At 33.1% G+C, this 19,115-nt stretch overlaps 2 protein-coding genes and 1 long non-coding RNA gene across 5 annotated transcripts; 2 read left to right on the forward strand and 1 right to left on the reverse strand.

The window, feature by feature from the left end:
* The first annotated feature begins 5,539 nt into the window (after positions 1 to 5,539).
* Positions 5,540 to 6,456, forward strand: LOC145088644 (LOB domain-containing protein 12-like). The gene is made up of 2 exons (XM_079027024.1): positions 5,540 to 5,824; positions 5,971 to 6,456. The coding sequence occupies exons 1-2, from the start codon at positions 5,666 to 5,668 to the stop codon at positions 6,397 to 6,399; spliced, it is 588 nt and encodes a 195-aa protein (XP_078883150.1). The 5' UTR covers positions 5,540 to 5,665; the 3' UTR covers positions 6,400 to 6,456.
* A 1,884-nt stretch (positions 6,457 to 8,340) lies between these two features.
* On the reverse strand, positions 8,341 to 13,546 carry LOC145088642 (cytosolic endo-beta-N-acetylglucosaminidase 1-like). Of its 3 annotated transcripts, XM_079027020.1 has the most exons (13): positions 13,411 to 13,546; positions 12,763 to 13,318; positions 12,284 to 12,421; positions 12,094 to 12,203; positions 11,885 to 11,996; positions 11,669 to 11,776; positions 11,462 to 11,574; positions 11,292 to 11,373; positions 11,131 to 11,211; positions 10,983 to 11,038; positions 10,099 to 10,895; positions 8,914 to 9,023; positions 8,341 to 8,842 (listed from the first exon to the last, which is right to left on the reverse strand). In XM_079027020.1, exons 2-13 carry the CDS (start codon positions 13,246 to 13,248, stop codon positions 8,672 to 8,674), a joined length of 2,364 nt encoding a protein of 787 aa, XP_078883146.1. In that variant the 5' UTR covers positions 13,249 to 13,318; positions 13,411 to 13,546; the 3' UTR covers positions 8,341 to 8,671. The 3 variants fall into 3 exon arrangements, with proteins under 3 accessions (XP_078883146.1, XP_078883148.1, XP_078883145.1); XM_079027022.1 differs by lacking the exon at positions 13,411 to 13,546 and having other exon boundaries at positions 8,914 to 9,020; positions 12,763 to 13,385; XM_079027019.1 differs by lacking the exon at positions 13,411 to 13,546 and having other exon boundaries at positions 12,763 to 13,385.
* Positions 13,547 to 17,812: 4,266 nt separating this feature from the next.
* Positions 17,813 to 18,534, forward strand: LOC145090822 (uncharacterized). Its single transcript, XR_013701772.1, has 3 exons — positions 17,813 to 18,134; positions 18,221 to 18,276; positions 18,359 to 18,534. It is a non-coding gene; the product is annotated as an uncharacterized LOC145090822 (long non-coding RNA).
* Positions 18,535 to 19,115: the final 581 nt, after the last annotated feature.

Here is a 19,115-nt window from a genome sequence, read left to right on the forward strand (position 1 = left end):
GACATTAGCCCTTTCTAGTCAATTACGTTTAGGTTTGAAAATACATCATCTTTTCGAATAGTCCAGGCAACGCTCGAAGAAAATAGAAAGTCAATAAGTTAAGATATAAAAGTGGTAAAGAGAATTATCGAATTTTATATATTTTCTTTTGGGTACACACAGAAAAAAGAAAATACCAATTACAACATATACTATGGACGGTTTCTAGACGAATCTATACGGTATCATCTCACTTACACAAGATTAGACAATTAGTAGGAACAATAAAAAAATCAGCAAATTTATGTTGTATTTATTTAGGGTTTTAGATTAAAAAACTATTTAATTTATCTATTTTAGTCCTGAAGGTTATACAATGGACGGTTGCTATTAAATTTTGAAGTTTCAGTTTTATGAAATCTTAACATACTAAAGACGTGTTCGGTACGGAGCGTTTGAGAGATTCTAACTTCTAGCATTTGACAAAATGTTTCGTTTTGAACAGAAAACATCGTTCAGCACTACAAGATTTTAGCGTTTTGTTTAAATAAAACACTTCAAATCCAAATGTTACTGCATGACTTTCTCTTTACCTTACCCTTTGCATATTCATCTTTTCGAAAACCGTAACCGGGATGAAGAACATTGTTTTAGATACAGTGATGTAATCAAAAAAACGACTTCCGTACTAGCCTGACCACCTCTTTTGAGAACAAGTGTAGCGTTTAACAAAACGCTACAAGCTACAAGCTACCCGCTACCAGTTAATTCTGTCAAACACGCTCTAAAGTCGTAAATCGATCTCTCTGCCACCTCCCCAATGGCATGGGTATTGAAGATTATTCGTATTTATAGAAAGGGTTTCATGTGTTTAGATTTAGGGTTTTCTTTTTTGTACTCATTTCGTCAAATATTAATAGTCTATGTTTTCTTTTTTATTTGTTCCAAAATAATAATATACTTCTAAAAATAAATATCATTTTTACCAAAAAAACAATCATTATTAGTTAATCTACAATGAAATTAAATGCAACAAAATAGTTCGTTTAATAAAATTAGTGGTAATTAATGTTTCATTAATCTGTATGACTTTTACAATAATTTTGGGACGGAAGAAATATTTGTTTTGCATAATATTTGTTCTTGGATCCTTTCTTAGGGTTTGCTAGTAATTTTCTTATGCGCTTATTATTATTATTATTATTATTATTATTATTATTATTATTATTTTGGGAAACCTTAGAAAAACCCAACATATTTTCACCAAATGCTTAAAAAAATCACTATATTATTTTTTAGTACACTAAAACCCTTATATTTTCTAAAATTCTTATTTAAGGTTTTATGAGTTTAGAAAAACCTACTCTATTTTCGTGAAAGGATTACAAAAACCATTATATTATTTTTTTTAGTGCATTTAAAGCCTCATATTTTTTAATTTTTTTTAATCTAATGAATTGTAACAATAGAAACGTTAAGAATCAAGTACCTAACATTTTTGGCTATCTAAGATTTACAGAGCTCAATGCCTTAAATGATACATTTTAAAAAATATAAGGGTTTTAACGTACAAAAAAAATAATATAGTGGTTTTTTTAAGACTTTGATGAAAATATGTTGGGTTTTTATAAGATTATCCCTATTATTTTTAGTTGAAGATGAATAATCACGCAAAGGTTGAAGACAAAGAAACATAAGAAGGTTGAAGATACTTTGGTATTAAAAGTGGTTTTCAAATTTTATTTTGGTGTTCGGAACCCATTTGAGTTTTACTTTAATTGGCATGAATTGGATTTGTTCTTTATTTGTTTAGAGTTATTTTGATTTTTAGGCTAATATTATTTTAGGGAAATATATACATCTTTTTTTATATCATGGAGTAACTCAACTATTAAATGAGAAAAATAACTTGCCATCATGCTATGGGATATTAGGTATAACAAGTTTTTAGTGGTCTCAAATCAAGCACTTGTATTTTTAGACGATACGACATGATACAATAATTTATATATAATATGAACACGACACAATGTCGTGTTTTGCTTTACTAACACGAAAACAACTCAATTAAAATATGATAAAAACGATCAAACACGACAAACACCAAAAATATAATAAAATAATTAGCTAGTTTATTCAAAAATAATACATGACAAAAAACGATAAACACGACAACCAAATGTTTATATTATGTCAATTTCGTTTGAATCTTGAATACGAACACTATACGACATGATGCTTTGTTTTTTTTCACACTCGACATAAACACGAATTCGAATTTCAGTTTTATCCAAATTTCATTTCGTATTGTGTGTTTTTATCGTATCGTGTTATGAATTGCCACCTTACAAGTTATTATCTTTTAATATATCAAAAGGTATAACTATAAAAAGGTCTCCAACTTTCATTTTTATAAATTTGACACTGGTTCTAAAGTTTGTCATGAATTTGGTCCAAAATATTTTACAAATTTGACCAAACTTAGTTTTTTTTATTAAAAATTTACTTTTTCTTTTTGCATATTTATTTGTTTAAGAACTAAAATTTTAAAAATCAGTTAAATTCGAGGTTTAAAAATATAATTATTTAAAGTTCAAACAGTACACATTTATATATAAAAATTATGTGTGAAACTTGTGTATTACATGAATTGATTAAAAAAAATTATATATGAAAATATAAACATGGGCGGAGACAACAGGGGGCTGCCGGATGCTCTCCCTTTAATCTCTCTTAAAACATTGGTTCTATTATAATATAAAATATAATATAAAATAGGGAAAATGATATAAATATCCTACCAACTTTCTAGGATTGGTCCATTTAGTCCCTAAAGTATTTTTGTGGCTTTATGGGGGCATAAGATAGGAACCAACCTGTGTTTTTTAATCATCATAACTTATTTTAGCCGATTTCAATGCCAAGTCAGCTATTTCTGCCACATCAACCATTGGAAAGTCAACATCACTTTTGACAATTTCCTTGCTACCAGATCCAAACACAAACCCATCATCCTCACTGGAACGAACTGCTTCGGTGCCTTCCCTTTCTGGTAAACTTCATGTGATCCCTCTTTCGATCCTACTGATTAAATTTCATTGATTTATGGCGAAAATGGAATATTAAATATAATCGTAACAAAAATTTCACAGATTCATTGTAGTAGCAAATGCGTTTTGCATCAAATCGGACATCGCGGGGGTTAGGATTTGATGCATTTTTGTTTATGATGATCTCGTCGTTGCTATCAGGATTTAGAGTTGTTTGTTTCATCATCAAAGGCTCTAGATTTCATCTCTAGGGTTGTATCAGGTTAAGAGATACACACACACATCTGATTATTGAGCGGTTGAAATTACAGTGTGAAGAGAGTATTGATTTTGTAAGGTATGCCCTGTTTATTTCACTCAATGGGTTTATGTTTAGAGTCGAATAATTAATGTTGTATTTCCCTTTGTTCAGAGTCAAATGATTAATGTTGTGTTTCCCTTTGATATTGATGGGTTTGATTTCATGAACCCTAAAATCCTCTGCAAGATTTTTATGGGGTCAAATATAATTTGGCATCTGGGTTTATCGAGGTGGGGTGTAGGATGGTGGTGGATTTAGTTTTGTGTTAGGCTGATTGTTCTAACATTAATTACAGGCAGGTTTAGAGTTAGAGGAATATCAGTCAGAAATTGAATAAGAGAAGCAAAGACGGGTTATAAGTTTGTATCAAGAGGAAGATGAAAAAAGATTAAAAGGGTTAAAGATCAGCAAAGATTTGGTGGATATAGGTGATGACACCCATCACTCTCTTTAGATAACAAAAATCATTGCCTACTTCCTCCAGCACCATGCCAAGACTGTGGTAATTTATGAAGGACGAATGGGAAGGACGGAAGAACCAGGAAAACGTTGACATGGATTTGTGTAAGATCCAATTTCCAGGTATCTGAAGATTAAAGCTAAGATGATTTATTACACACTGTTAAAGGGAAGTGGGGTCATAAGAAAAGCTTAAGTGGCAAGGGGTAACCGGTTTACCCCTTCAATTCTTCCAAAATGACCTAATAGACCCGACAAAAACGAGTTTGTTCCCTTATTAGGCTAAAAAATAAATTAAGTGACTAAATGGATAAACCCTAGAAACATTATAAGGCCTATATGTCATTTTCCCTATAAAATATGCTCATGAGTAAATATATATATCCCACATCTGTTATTACTAAGGTGGAGCTCCTCTCAATTGTTTATATTAAATCTATAGTTTATATTAGAATTCTTTTAAACGCATCTCTGCCTAAAATCACACAATCTTCACCCCCATGCATACTCTTATAAATTTTACTGAATGAAAATGGAGTCTAAAATAGAGCATAATAAAAAATGTTAATGGATGATAATCGTTGGTGATTATAATCATTTGGAATTTTTTAAAGATTAGTTCTTACAAAAATCAATTTAGTTGGTATTTAGATGTTCTTTTTTCTTTATCATTTTTACTTTATTATGATATTTTGATACAAATTTGATTTTAATATTTTATTACGATGTAAACCTCCTTAATCTTGAAATTCTGGCTCCGTCCCTGAATATAAAGATTAAGGTTTTTTTTAGAAAATGTTAAATATCAAGGTGTAAACATTAAGTATTTTTTGAAGTAAAATTTTATAATAAATACAAACACAACGATGAATGAATAAATAATTCAATTTATACTAATAAAACAAACTACAGAAAAATAATTATATTTTGGCTATATTTGTGCTTTAATCGTTTATTTTAGTTTTATCAATGAAAAACAATAAAGTTTGATTATTTCTCCTATATAGACCATTTTAGCCTAAAGTAACAATGAACTTTGAAAGAAACGTGTCAAATTTGAATTACATTCATTGAAGAAACATATTAAAATTTAAAAATATAAAGAAACAAATTAATGACATATTAATTACTTTCTATAACCTAAAATTTAAAGTAATTAATTAAGAAAAATTGAAAACTACCACAAAATGACAAGTGAAGATTAATTTTTAAGAATTAATCACAAACTTACATGTATCAAAATGCATGAAAATATGACAAATGACATAAAATATTTTTATTTATTAGAATAGAAAAAAAAATGAAATTTAAGAAAATGAAAACTAAACAAATGGTCCATGTGGATAGTATGTGTACATTTAGTCAATGATCTTTGTCGAGCCCGAAACAACTTATCAATGTGGAAATGACCAAATCCCAAGTGCAACAGAAACTTTAAGTTTAAAGGCAAACGCCTTCATATTAGAAATTTCACAAGTTAATAGTAATTCAGACATAGTTGTCTAAATATGACATAAATCCTTTGTATTTATTATAGATTTATTAGATAATTTAAAAAAATAAATAAGATAAGTTAAATATCACCCAAAGCGTACTCAAAGTCTCCCACATCTATAATCTTCTAATAGATCGTTATACTAATAATAATCATATTTAAATATTAGTTGTTATGGTAATTACAATAGTAAACGCGTCCATCCAAGCTACAACTCACACACTTGCCGCTAATATAAATAATACACAAAGACTTCACTTCCATTCTTCACATATCCTCTCAAAAACTTGCTTCTTCTTCTTCTATTCTCTCTCTCTCTCTCTCTCTCTCTCTCTCTCTCTCTCTCTCACACACACACACACACAAAGAACCAGAGAGAAAATGGCACCAGGGAATTCTCCATGTGCTTCATGCAAACTACTGCGAAGAAGATGTGCCAAAGACTGCATTTTTGCACCTTATTTTTCATCGGATGAACCCCACAAATTTGCAATCGTTCACAAGATCTTCGGTGCTAGCAATGTTAGCAAGATGTTGCAGGTACCCCCCACCCCCACAGCATCTTTATCTCAAGGATGTTACATCTGTCATGGCACAGGCAGACAGATGTAACATCCTTAAATACACTTTCATATAAATCATATTTAAACAAAACTAAGCTGATAATATTGTCACAAAATATTTAGGAGCTTCCTGTTTGTCAAAGAGCGGATGCAGTAAGCAGCCTGGTGTATGAAGCAAATGCAAGAATGAGAGATCCTGTTTACGGATGTGTAGGGGCAATTTCGTACTTACAGAGTCAGGTTTCACAGTTGCAAATGCAGCTGGCAATGGCTCAGGCAGATATGCTATGCATTCAAATGCAACAAGAGTCTGCAGTATCCGCCAATGGTGTCTTGCCAGGTCATCCTGGATACAGCAATAATATGTTAACAGAGGATGGTGTCTCTTCAGATGACATGTCATACCCACGTATGCATAATAGTAATACCATCATCAACCATCATCATCATCATCATCATCATCAACATCAGGAACAATACTTGAACTTTACTTGTAACAATGTAATTCAGTACGACACACTAAAGAGAGAGTCTTCTTCTCTTTGGGCATGATGATAAGCATTATTTAACGTGGTTTGATTATAATACAAGTATCTTTTAGATCTTTAACTTTGACTTTTCTTTAAAGTGTTTACAGTTAACAGTTCCTTCTTTGTGTGTTTTGCATGGGTGTGTAAACGTGTGAAAGAGAGTAGTAGCCACTTGGGTTTTGTTTTTATTACAAGTTAGAAGTAGAGCAAGACAAAAAAAAACAAACAATAACAAGTAAAGAGCAGGTAAATGTTTTTGAAAACATGGGGAGGTTTAATGGAGTCAACTCTAGCATGTGGCACAATTAAAAACTATACAAATAAATAAATAAATAAGAAATATCAACGCCTCGATTTTCGTTAAACACGTAATTATTTGAAAGTGTGTTGTTTTTTCGTAAAAAATACATATATATGAGTCCTGATCTCTTAATTCTTACTGTATTTCAAATAATCAAGATCTGCTGATTAGAACCAAATAGCTAGTTAAGTATGTTCTTCTCAATCCATAAGAAATATATTAAAAAGGACTTAACAAACGCATCTTTAGACTTGAATTACTTAGTTTCTTTGTGGAATGCTAATCATAGAAACTTCAAAACAACAGTAAACTGAAGGCTAAACTTTGTTTATTAATTATTATCATGGGACAAGTGTAGATAGTGAGGCATGCAAGACATTTCGTGCATTAAAGACTTGTACTGTATGGATGCATAAGAGTACAAGTTTGAGGTATGTTTAGAACGTGATCACGAGAGGTGGTTCACGTGGAGTGGGTGGTGGGTGGAGTAATGAGTTAATGACAAATGTAAACAAAACAACGTCTATGACTTCACTTGTGGTCTACATTTTTTAATATAAAATGAAGACAAAACCTATCCAATTATTCAAACAAATCCAAGTGTTTGGATGAATTAGAAAAAAAGATTAAAGCAGTGAATACAAGTGCAAGTGAACTTACTAAAAGATTCCTCATTTCTATAGTTTAATTAAATGACCAAATCATTTAAAAAAAAAAAAAAAAAAAAAAAAAAATCAAAACGGTATAAACAAGGAAAGGAAGGGAAATGAGAGGTTTTGGTCAAGAATGCATCATGAAACATGTGGGACACAAGTTCACAGCGCCCAAGGCATATCAAATGCTTGGAATTTACTAGTCAAATCTTACTAATAAAAACAGAAATAGTCAAACTGAGTGGGTGTGGGATTGAAAAGGTTAATAGAAGAATCATCATTGGAGATAAAAATATACATATAATAAATATTGCATTTGAAACCACTAATTAAATGCTTCCAAAGGTGACAAAATCATCACAAGCCAAATATTGCCATGTGTGAAAACGAAAGGCAAGTCGTTACGTGGTGACAAAATCCTCACATGCCACATATTGCCATGAATGAAAGGCATGTAACGATGATAGATTACTATTGAGGACAAAGAAGAAGAAAATTCAACAGTATAGAAATTAATATTTTGGAAAAAGACATGATTCACCTTCATTAATCAATATTTGTTTTTGTAATTTGTTTTCAAGGATTAAAAAAAAAAAAAGTAAATAATAGTAAATCTTTGTAGGCATTTGAGTGTGGTGGGCTCGAGGGGTAATGCTTCCAAATGTTGTATTTGGTTTTAACTTTAAAGTTTTAAAAAGACATTATTACCCTGTTTTGGGTTTGGTTTCTTCTGCAAAAAGAAAACACAACCAAAAAGGTTTTTTGGTCCACATTTAATCTCGCAAAAAAGGTGTGCCCAACTTCAATATTCTACTTCTTTCTTATTTCTATAATGATTTCTCATATTTTCAGTTATTTTGTATACGAGATATATTCAAGGGTTAAAGAACTAGCAATCTACTTTCATTGTTTTGTTTATGATACCATTTTATCTTCATTTATTCATATCAGAGCATTGTAATTTGAAAAATCTACCCAATAAGAAAACAGTTGAAAGTAGAATGATATATTAGAACAGATTAAAGTAGGATGCTATATAATACACAAATCAATGAAAGTACATTGCTATTTCCTGTTACAACAACTACATAACTTATACAAGTTATAGATAAAACTTTTTTTTTTATTAAAACAAGAAACACATAAAAAAGCAGGCAGCATATTCTACAAACCTTCAACATGCAACCGAAGAAAGGGAGAATCCACAAGCTTGGATGATAAATTTAAGACTTGAAATGCCAGCTGGCAACGAGAAGGTCAGCTATATAAAAAGCTTCCATTGTCGCCACTCCAAGAAAGTTTGATGATTTTACTGATTTACCCTCTTCATCCAAGTAACATTACTGAAAGCTGTAAAATCTGTATACAAGGATGCACACAAACATAATCCAGCTTAAACCAAGATAAATCTTCAATTTCCGATTTTTTTCTTCAAGCTTGTGGTTGTGGATGGACTCCTTACAACCACACATCTGGTCATCAACCCAGCCTAAGAACTTGCAATTTGGCCCCTGAAAATTGAAATTTTCACATATTTTAGGGTTTTTTACAAATTTCACACAAGGATGCAATAAAATGATACCTTATTGATACAACCATAGAAACACCGCCTTCCTGAGTTGTCCTTGCTCCATGAAGTTTGGATCACTGCTTCTGCTCCACAATTGCATATTCTTGCATTTTTTTCTCCTTCTTAGAAGGAAAACCAGAGAACAGAGGTGAAGGAGGATGGAGGAACCAAAGAGAAGTGTGGGTAAGGGTGCCTTTGTCTAAGAGGGTTTTCAAAGTAAATGACAAAAATGCCCTTGCATGTGGGGCATTTAAAGCCAGGGATGAAGCATGCAGTTTTCAAAATAACAATGGAAGGTCTGAGTGAATTACAAAACATAGGGACACAATGCATAGATTGGAGTAAACCACAGGGATGATTCGTGTACTTTTTACTCAGTGCACTTTATTAACCACTATTTAAATGCTTCAAAAGGTGACAAAATCATCACAAAGCCAAATATTGCCATGACTAAAAGAAAGGCAAGTAATGATGATATATTACTATTGAGGACAAAAATGAAGAAAAGTCTGACAAGAATAGCAAATATAAATTTGGAAACAGACATGATTCACCTTTATTAGTCAATTTTTTTTTCTAAATTTGATTTCAAGGATACAAAAAAATAAAGTAAATAATAGTAAATCTTTGTAGGCATTTGAGTGTGGTGGGCTCGAGGGGTAATGCTTCCAAATGTTGGGTTTGGTTTTAACTTTAAACTTTTAAAAAGACATTTTTACCCTGTTTTGGGTTTGGTTTCTTCTGCAAATAGAAAACACAACCAAAAAGTTTTTTGGTTCTCATTTAATGTCGCAAAAAAGGTGGTGTCCAACTCCAATATTCTACTTCTTTCTAATTTCTATAATGATTTCTCATATTTTCAGTTATTTCTATACAAGATATATTCAAGGGTTAAAGAACTAGCAATCTACTTTCATTGTTTTGTTTATCATACCATTTTATCTTTATTTAGTACTATTAGAGCATTGTAATTTGAAAAATCTACCCACTAATAGATTTTTCAAAGTATAATACCTTAATAAGAAAAAAGTTGAAAGTAGAATGATATATTAGAATAGATTAAAGTAGGATGCTATATAATACTAATACACAGATGTATGAAAGTACATTGCTATTTCCTGTTACAACAACTACATAACTTATTCCAGTTATAGAATTAACTTCTTTTTATTAAAAAGCTATGTGTATTCTACGAACCTTCAACTTGCAACCGAAGAAAGGGAGAATCCACAAGCTCCTGAGAAGCCCCACCGGACCCACAAGCTTGGATGATAAACTTAAGACTTGAAATGCCAGGTGGCACCAAAAGGTCAGATATATAAAAAGCTTCCACTGACGCCACTCCAAGAAAGTTTGATGATTTTACCAATTTACCCTCTTCATTTTCCACATAAACATTGTACTTGGAAAACCCAGGAGACACACCGCTGTTCAATGTCCACTGAATCTTGAGAGAAACCGAACCAGATTTCCAGTTGACATTTTGACTTTTGACATTCCATTCCGAGGCCGGTGGGAAACTCATGTTTTGTGGTGAAGATTTGATGGAAATATGACCAAGAATGGAATAGTATTCCGATGATGAAGTTAATTTGGATTGGGTTTTATAGCATACAGCATGGATATTGGTTAATGTGGACCCCACCATTGTGACACTGCTCTCTTGTATCACCCATCTCGATGATGTTTTCTTCACATGACGTGGCATTATCACACTGTCGAATTTGCTTGAAAACTGGTTCATGGTGAGTAATGCATCTCCAGATGATGCAAGAAGAATTGATGTTTTGTTTTCCATGTTAATGGTGTTTGTAAACTCAAGAGAAAGACCAATCATAGAGCTCTCATCTGATTTTACAGAGTATGTAAAGTAGACTGGTGAATCCCCCATATGAAGTTCTCCTTGAAAGATTCTTTTTTTCAAATAAGCACCATCTTCAAGGGCTCCTTTGAATGTAATGTTCCCTCCTCCACTATAAGATGCTTCCTTCAAACTAAAATGAAAAAGTATAAATCATTAAATTGTCATTACCAGAAAAAAAAAAAAAAGGTTTAGAATTTTTATATATTTGTTAACTTACTCAACGGATGCTTGAATTGTTTCAGTTGTGGTATCTCCAGAAAACTCAAGAACAGGCTGTCAAAACACAAAAATGACATTTAAAAAAAAAAGATATCATATTGTAAGATGTGATGATGAGGATAAAAGTAATAACAAAAATATGTTACCTGAAAGCTTTGATTAGAAAGATTGTTCCATGGAGCATCTGAAACTGATTTTCCATCAATAGAGAAATGGTAACTATTACCCTGTTATGTTATTATCAGTAAACAAATAATTAGTATGTTGTTATCATGAGTGAAGGATTGAAACTATGCTTATTATGTACCCGATCAAAGTTTGAGTAGAATGGAAGAACTTTAGGATAACTTTGTGTTATTCCCCATGATTTTTCAACAAGACTCCACCACCTAAAATACATTATAGTATATAAGTAACCACAAATTAAATAAGAGCTAAAAGGTAATAATAATAATAATAAAAAGAGAAATGTAATACCGATTTTGAGCAGTTTGAAAATCGGGGGGTTGTTTAGTCTCGTAAACCCATCCAGGAGCAAATATGGCTGCTGACACATCATCTTTCTTTATTACATCAAGTGCCACATTTGCCTATAATGCAAAACATAATGGCAATTACAAAAATGAAATTAATAAAAAAAAGAAAAATAAAATATGGATCTTGAAAATTAAATAAGCTACATACTGTCCATTGTCCACCACCATAAGTGCCTCTACCAAAAACATCGATTCCCATGTACACATCAAACTTTCTATCACCAGCAACAGCAGCTGACAACTTTGGATAATCTTCCTACATTGTACATATCATAACATCCTTAAAAAAAAAAAAAAAAAAAAAAAAAAGGTAGAACATTTAAACAAAATAATTAATAAAAAAGGAAGATAATGATAGAAATACCGTCCAGGAATAGTTTGTGAATATGCCATCACATATATCAAAAAATGGCTTGTTGTAGTTATTCAATTGATTTTGCCAATTAAGTTGACCCTCAGTTGTAACACTGTCATACCTACATAACACATATAGCCATATAGCACATGTTTCAGCTTAAAAGACAACAGAGTATCCAATTTGAAAAAAACAATTGTAATACTGGAAACACCTACCAGATTACTAAAGATCCAGGCACTGAAGAATGCATAACCTGGGTTAAATGGCTGACAAATTCTTTCATAATGGGGATCTTTTCAATATCCAAACTGACCTCCATATTTATCTGTGAAAACAGGATCAACAAATCATCATATGATTATGAAAAGTTATCTGATATATGATTATGAATATGATGTTACTTACCAGCCATCCATCGAAGCCCAATGCAACAGCAAGCTCAGATAATCGCTCAGCATACATGTCAGCAACTGTAGTTGATGCCAGGAACTGATCTGCTATCAGTTTTCCTTCATCCCACTCTACTATAAAAGTTCCCAGGACCTGTAGTTCTGTAAACAATTAGAAACTGTTCCAGATTTAGGACTCTAATCTTACATATGAAGGAATTAGAACCCAGTGAGGATAAGATCACCATTGAGATCACAAAAGAAAGCTTCGGCCAAAAATATAAAAAAGGTTGAATATTCAGAAATTCCAGAATAATTTTGTTTAATGGTTTTCCTCCTAGATTTCTGATTGATTTTACTTCAGCTCTTGTTATGAATGATTGATAAATTTCAAAATTTTGAAATGATCTCACATCTCCATGATCAGAGACCAGAAAACTGTTTCAAACGATTAAGTTATTCAGATTATGTAAAAAGTCAACGCATGATACATACCTTGACTCCATGTTTATGAGCAGCATTAACCCAACCAGGAGGCGGCAAAGTAACCAAACTATGCGAAAAATAGATGAACACATCCATCAAATACCAATGCCATATTGAATAGGCATCAGCATTACTCCCTCCTTGAACCCACTTATCATCGGTGTACCCTCCTGCCATATCATGGCACACCATAATCCTCGGGCGATTCGGCAACGAAACACCATCAACACCACTGCGACGTAAAGGGACAGAAGCTTTATTGAACTGGAAATGGAAAGAATCGAAGTATGTACGAAGTTTCAAGTCTTCTAAGGTTTTGATTGGGTAGGAGACGGGGACGGACGGCACACGCGGGTCGAACTCGGGTTCTGGGGAGTCGTCGGGGTTCATTTTGGGGGAAAATACAGAGAAGATAGGGTCGATGATTGAATTGTAGAAATTGCGAACGGAAATCAGGGTTCTGCGGTTTATATAGGTTCGAAAGAGGTTTAACATAAAAGGATGCTTCAGCAGTCTGTGCTGCGTTCTGGGAGAGACGAATACGATGCCGAAAAATTTGGGTCAACTATAAAATGCATGTTCATGTTCATGTTGTTGTCAAAAAAATAAATAATAATAAATAATAACTTTAAATGAGCGTTGGGTAGGCGGTAATACCTCGTTAGTCGTTCCCAAGAATAAATAAAAACATGGTTACTCTTATTCGATAACGAAGGAATGCTATTCCTTCATTATCTTTGCCAAGGAATAAATAAAAGATGGTTACTCTTTAAAAAGAAAGGAATAAATCATACATGAAAGAAAGGAATAAATCATACATGAAGGAATGCGATTTTGATTCGTTAATGTCTGGCTCTTTTCTTTTCATTCCGGAATAGAATGGCTGACAAATTACGCAAAAAATAACACCGTACATTTATTTGATACCGACCCCACCACACGTAATAAACGAGTTTGAGTAGGAGACTTCAATCCGTTTAATTAGATGTGTTATTACGATACAAAAGTTAAACTAATAAATTACAGATTGCGAATTTCAACTTGAAAATGACACACCTATTTATATGAAAGTTTTTTAAAATTCTTTAAATAAATTAGATAGGCCAAAACCAAAACTTAATATAATAAAAAAAAAGTTTACATTGAGTTGTTTTGTAATATGGAAATGACTTAGTCACCTACATCGATTTTTTTCTTCCATTTTTCCCTTTCTTTCCTATATTTCGTAGTCCCACTCATGGTTGCAGAAATCGGGATTAATATACGATTAATCGTGGATTAATCGTTTGACATTCTCCAACCGTCGAAGATTAGGATATTAATCGGAAATTTAGGATTAACTGGGTTTGGCGGGATTAATCGGTCAACAAAAGTCAAAAAAATCGAAAAAATGTCAAAAAGAAAAATTCAAAATTCAAAAAATCAACCTTTTCTTTTTTAACTCCAAGATTTTCAAATTTTCAAGATTTCAAATATTATACCAAAAATGTTCATATTTTCGTATTTTCAAAATTTTAAATTTTCTAATTACAAATTTTCTTATTTTCTAATTTTGAAGTACTTGTTTTTCTTAAGATATATTAATATTTGATTAATTTTAATATTTTATTAATAATCTATGGTCCTCGATTAATCCCTTAACACCAATCGATCGTTGAACTACCGCCGATCGATTTTTACAACCTTGGTCCCACTCAATCACACCCTTCTCCTCCCCCTTTGCCCCCCTAACTGTTGTTGTTGTTGTGTATTAGAGTATCCATAATGGTGAGTTCAATGGAAGAATTGAATGAGGTGACAAGTTTATATGTCATTCAATGGATGAAATTCTATCATTGTGAGATGTCACCTTGACATTTAATGAGTTTGGAGTTCAATGGTCATTGGACTCTTCAATTGGGAAAAGAAAAGTTTTAAATTCTTAAATATTTATTATAAATTACATTTTGTAACATTCTATTGAACTTTGTAGAGTTCAATTCATTGTAGGAAAAAAATAATAGAGTTGTATAGATTGTCGAAAGATGATGTGACAATCCATTGAACTTTATGGAGTTCAATGCATTGTGGATGCCCTTAGTCACACTCTCCATACCATTTTTTTTGTTACCTCATATGTCATGTCACTCTCCACATGATACCATATTTGCTAGAAAATATCCACCACACGACTTTATTATTTTTTTTAAAAAAAAAAGATTAAATGTACATAAAAACAAATTTAATGAAATTAAATGAAAAAATATGTTGGTCACATGGCCTCTTTGGTTCAGTTTTGGTTAGGGATGTAATAAATCCCCGTGGGACCCCGATACCGTACGGGACTAATTTTTAAAAAAATTAGGGAGCGGGAGCGGGACCGGGGGCGATATTAACTCCCGTTTATTTTCGGGACCGGGAGCGGGAGTGAGTATTACCGTCCCGTACTCCCGCGGGAGCCCCGTTTATATTTAAATAAAAAAATATATATTTAATTTAAAATAAGAAATTTTGGCAATTAGGGCTTGAGTACTTGACCGCAGAGGCGCAGACGGTCATCCCTACGCAGACCCCTTGACACGGCTTCAACTTTTCTGTGTTCCAAGTTCCAATTTCCGTCAATACACAACACAATACTCAATTACAGAATTACTCCATAACTCGATTAGATGATTTCTCCTTATACGAATGAAGAATTGAAGTGATGAAGTCTGAAGATGAAGAAGGAAGGCTTGAAGCTGTGTCCGAGTTCCGACCATGAGCGATAATCCAAGTTCCGACCGAGAGCGACAATCCAAGTTCCGACCGACGAATGAGGAATTGAAATCGGAAGACTGAAGACGAGGCAGCGTCGCAGCGATTAGCGAACAAGGTAGCGTGTCCAGCCAGTGTCCTTTCTTCCCGACTCTTAGGCAGCGAACGAGGCAGCGGTAATGTTTACCCTTTTGCATTCCAGTTCTACATTCCCGTTTCTCAATTTGATAAATAACTCACAAATGTCTCAACTTCTGCATTCCCGTTTCTCAATCTCATGTATTCCGGTTTCTCAATCTCAAGTTCAAAAACCTGTATGATTGTATGCAGTATCTGAACCTTAGGGCTTAGGGCAGAAAAAATATGCTTGCACTGTTGGTTTAATCCAGATTAAACCACTACCTTAAGGGCTGAAACCTGTGATTATGATGAGATTTGCATGCTCTACATAACATGTTTGGAAACATATTTCCTTCTGTTTGTGTTTCTGTTTATGAACCTTGTTTTGACTTTTTGAGATCAAATGCAATGGAGTTTATTTATATAGTAATATGAAGTGCATAACTCCACCGATTTCTCACCGATTGTTTGTGTAAATTATTTTCAGATTTTTGTAATCATGTCTTCAGCAGAACCGAATCAACCCAATGATTCAAACACGGTTAATGATACTGCCAATTCTGCAGTTAACTGTAACGAGAAACAAATTAAATTCACATCTCCAATGTGGCGTCATTTCACTTACGAAGAAGTTAATGGAACCAAAAAGGCTGTTTGTAAGTATTGTAGAAAGGAAATTACTTATACAACCAAAAATGGAACCAAAGGGATGCATTCTCACCATAAGTCATGCAAAATACGAATTGGGCAAAAGAAAATTGATGATTTTCAGAGTCAGTTAACCGGAAAAAGATCTAAGACGGATGAAAGTGGGGGATCAATTTTAGCAACACATCGGTTTAATTATGACGATTCGCGAACCGATCTTGCTAAAATGATCACAAAACATGATTACCCACTTAGAATTGTTGAACACGAAGGCTTTAGAGATTTTTGACAGGGACTTCAACCACTTTTTAGGCCTATTTGTAGAAACACAGCTAGATCTGATGTCATGAAGTTGTACGGGGAGGAAAAGACAAGGATGATGCATTTTTTAGAGAGTATTCAAGGTAGGATTGCAATAACTACCGACATGTGGACTGCCAACTACCAAAAAAAAGGATACATGACAGTGACAGCCCATTTCATTGATGATTCTTGGCAATTACAAAGTCGTCTTTTGAGGTAATACTTAATTTATATTGATTTCTTTAATCAATCAGTATGCATTCTTTAATTAAATTGAATTTATTTTGTTAACTGGTAGGTTTATATATGTGCCATGCCCCCATACTGCTGAGAAACTAACTAATGTGTTGATGAATAGTTTGTTGGACTGGAACATTGATAAAAAATTATCAACTTTAACCGTTGATAATTGTTCAACAAATAATTGCATGATAGATTTGATGGTAGACAAACTACCTTTTGATAGCTTGATTTTGGGTAGAAGCTTGTTTCATATGCGATGTGCTGCGCATATTTTGAATTTAATTGTGAGGAGTGGGTTGGATGTTTTTGGACATGGGATTGAGAAAGTGCGTAACAGCTGTAGTTTTTGGACAGCTACACCAAAAAGACATGATACATTTCAAAAAAATGCAAAGTGCGAGAATGTTTCTTGTGAAAAAAACCTAGTTGTTGATTGTAAAACACGATGGAATTCTACGTATTTAATGCTTTCCACGACTTTGAAATACAAGAAGGTGTTTTATCGGTTACAACAACGTGAGCCCCAATATAAGAATGCACCTGATGAGAAAGAGTGGGCTTTGGCAAGTGAGCTTTGTGATAGACTAAAAATCTTTTATAATGTCACTGAATTATTTTCGGGAACAAAATATCCAACAACCAACATTTTTTTCCCCAAAATATGTGAAATAAAGATTGCTCTAAAGAAATGGGATACATCTAGTTTCATTGAAATAAGCGAAATGTCCGAAAATATGATTACAAAGTTTGACGAGTATTGGAAAGAAAGTCATGGGGTGTTGGCTATGGCGACAATATTGGATCCAAGGTTTAAGATGAAGCTCTTAGAGTATTTTTTTTTCCTATTATCTATGGAGTAGATAATGCAAAAGATGAAATTCAGAAAGTGCGTCAAATTTGTGAAGATATATATTTGCGATATAAGTCACGTGTTATGAGTCAAGCAAGTAATGATGATATTACTACTAAGCCCACTTCTAGTCGAGATGCAGCTTTCGCAAGTGACATGGACTCATTAGATGCTTTCTTTTCATGGAATTCTGCTACTAGTGAAGTTTTTGTGAAAAATGAATTAGAAAGGTACTTAGAGGAAGACACTTTACCCCGGATTCATGAGTTTGATTTGTTAGGTTGGTGGAAGTTAAATGGGATTAAGTATCCTACATTGTGTTTGATTGCAAAAGACATATTAGCCATTCCTATCTCCACTGTTGCTTCAGAGTCTTCTTTTTCTACAAGTGGTAGAATCGTTAGTCCACATAGGAGTAGACTTCTTCCGTCAACAATTGAAGCTATCATATGCACTCAAAATTGGCTATGGGCGGGTAAAAAAGGTATGTATGAATTTGCTTGAACCATTGTTTTCTAATTCATTTTAATATATTATGCTTATTACCTTTATTTATTTTTTCTTTCTTAGGTTATGTTATTGATGGTGATGATGTACATTCCGATGAAGACGATGAGGGACTTGAGGTAAGATTGTTCAATTTGTCGTTTTCTATTGAATAAACTAATATAATAATTTATTTTATTATTATTTTTGTTATTTATTTAGGGAGGATATTCGAATGTCAGTGAATGAAGAGTTGAAGGAAATTAACGGATAATGAAGATGTAGTGAATTGTGTTTTATATTTGTCATTTTGGATTTGTCGTATTTTGCATTTGTAATGTTAGATTTGTATTCGTAAGATTGTTGGATTTATTTTTGTAAGATTGTACGATTGATGGAATTGTTGGATTTTTAATATTTTTAGTTTCTAAAAGATTAGGTTTTAGGCTTTTAAATTTATTAAAAATAGTATTTTTGCCAAAAATAAAACAGTTTTTTAGCAAAAAAAAAACCAATTTTAAGTCGGGGAACCGGGGGAACGGGGGCGGGACCGGGGGCGACGGAGGTAACCGGGGGTGGGACCGGGGGCTATGTAAACGGGGGAACCGGGGGCGGGAGGGGGAGCGGGGGTAACAATTGATTTCGGGGGCGGGGGCGGGGGCACCTATTCCCGCTCCCGTTTGCCCCCGTTGACATCCCTAGTTTTGGTCCTCCACTGGGCATTCCTTTGTGTTAACTTTTTCCACATCAGTTAATGCCCCGTATAAGAAGGTCGTGTTCATCTGCGTAGCTACGACATGGAGGATGTGCCACCTCAACCTCCTCCATGGCGTTGGTACCCATACCAAGCAGCCTTATTTTTTTCATTTTCCCCTCAAAACTAACTATGAATTTTGTCTTTCCATCTCTCCAAATTCCACTCTTTCAACACTTCAGTGTTTAAAACCAACATTACACAACACATTTACAAGGTCTAAGG

The sequence above is a fragment of the Lactuca serriola genome, chromosome 2, assembly GCF_051521515.1.
Source record: "Lactuca serriola cultivar US96UC23 chromosome 2, Lser_US96UC23_V15, whole genome shotgun sequence".
Taxonomy (NCBI): domain Eukaryota; kingdom Viridiplantae; phylum Streptophyta; class Magnoliopsida; order Asterales; family Asteraceae; genus Lactuca; species Lactuca serriola.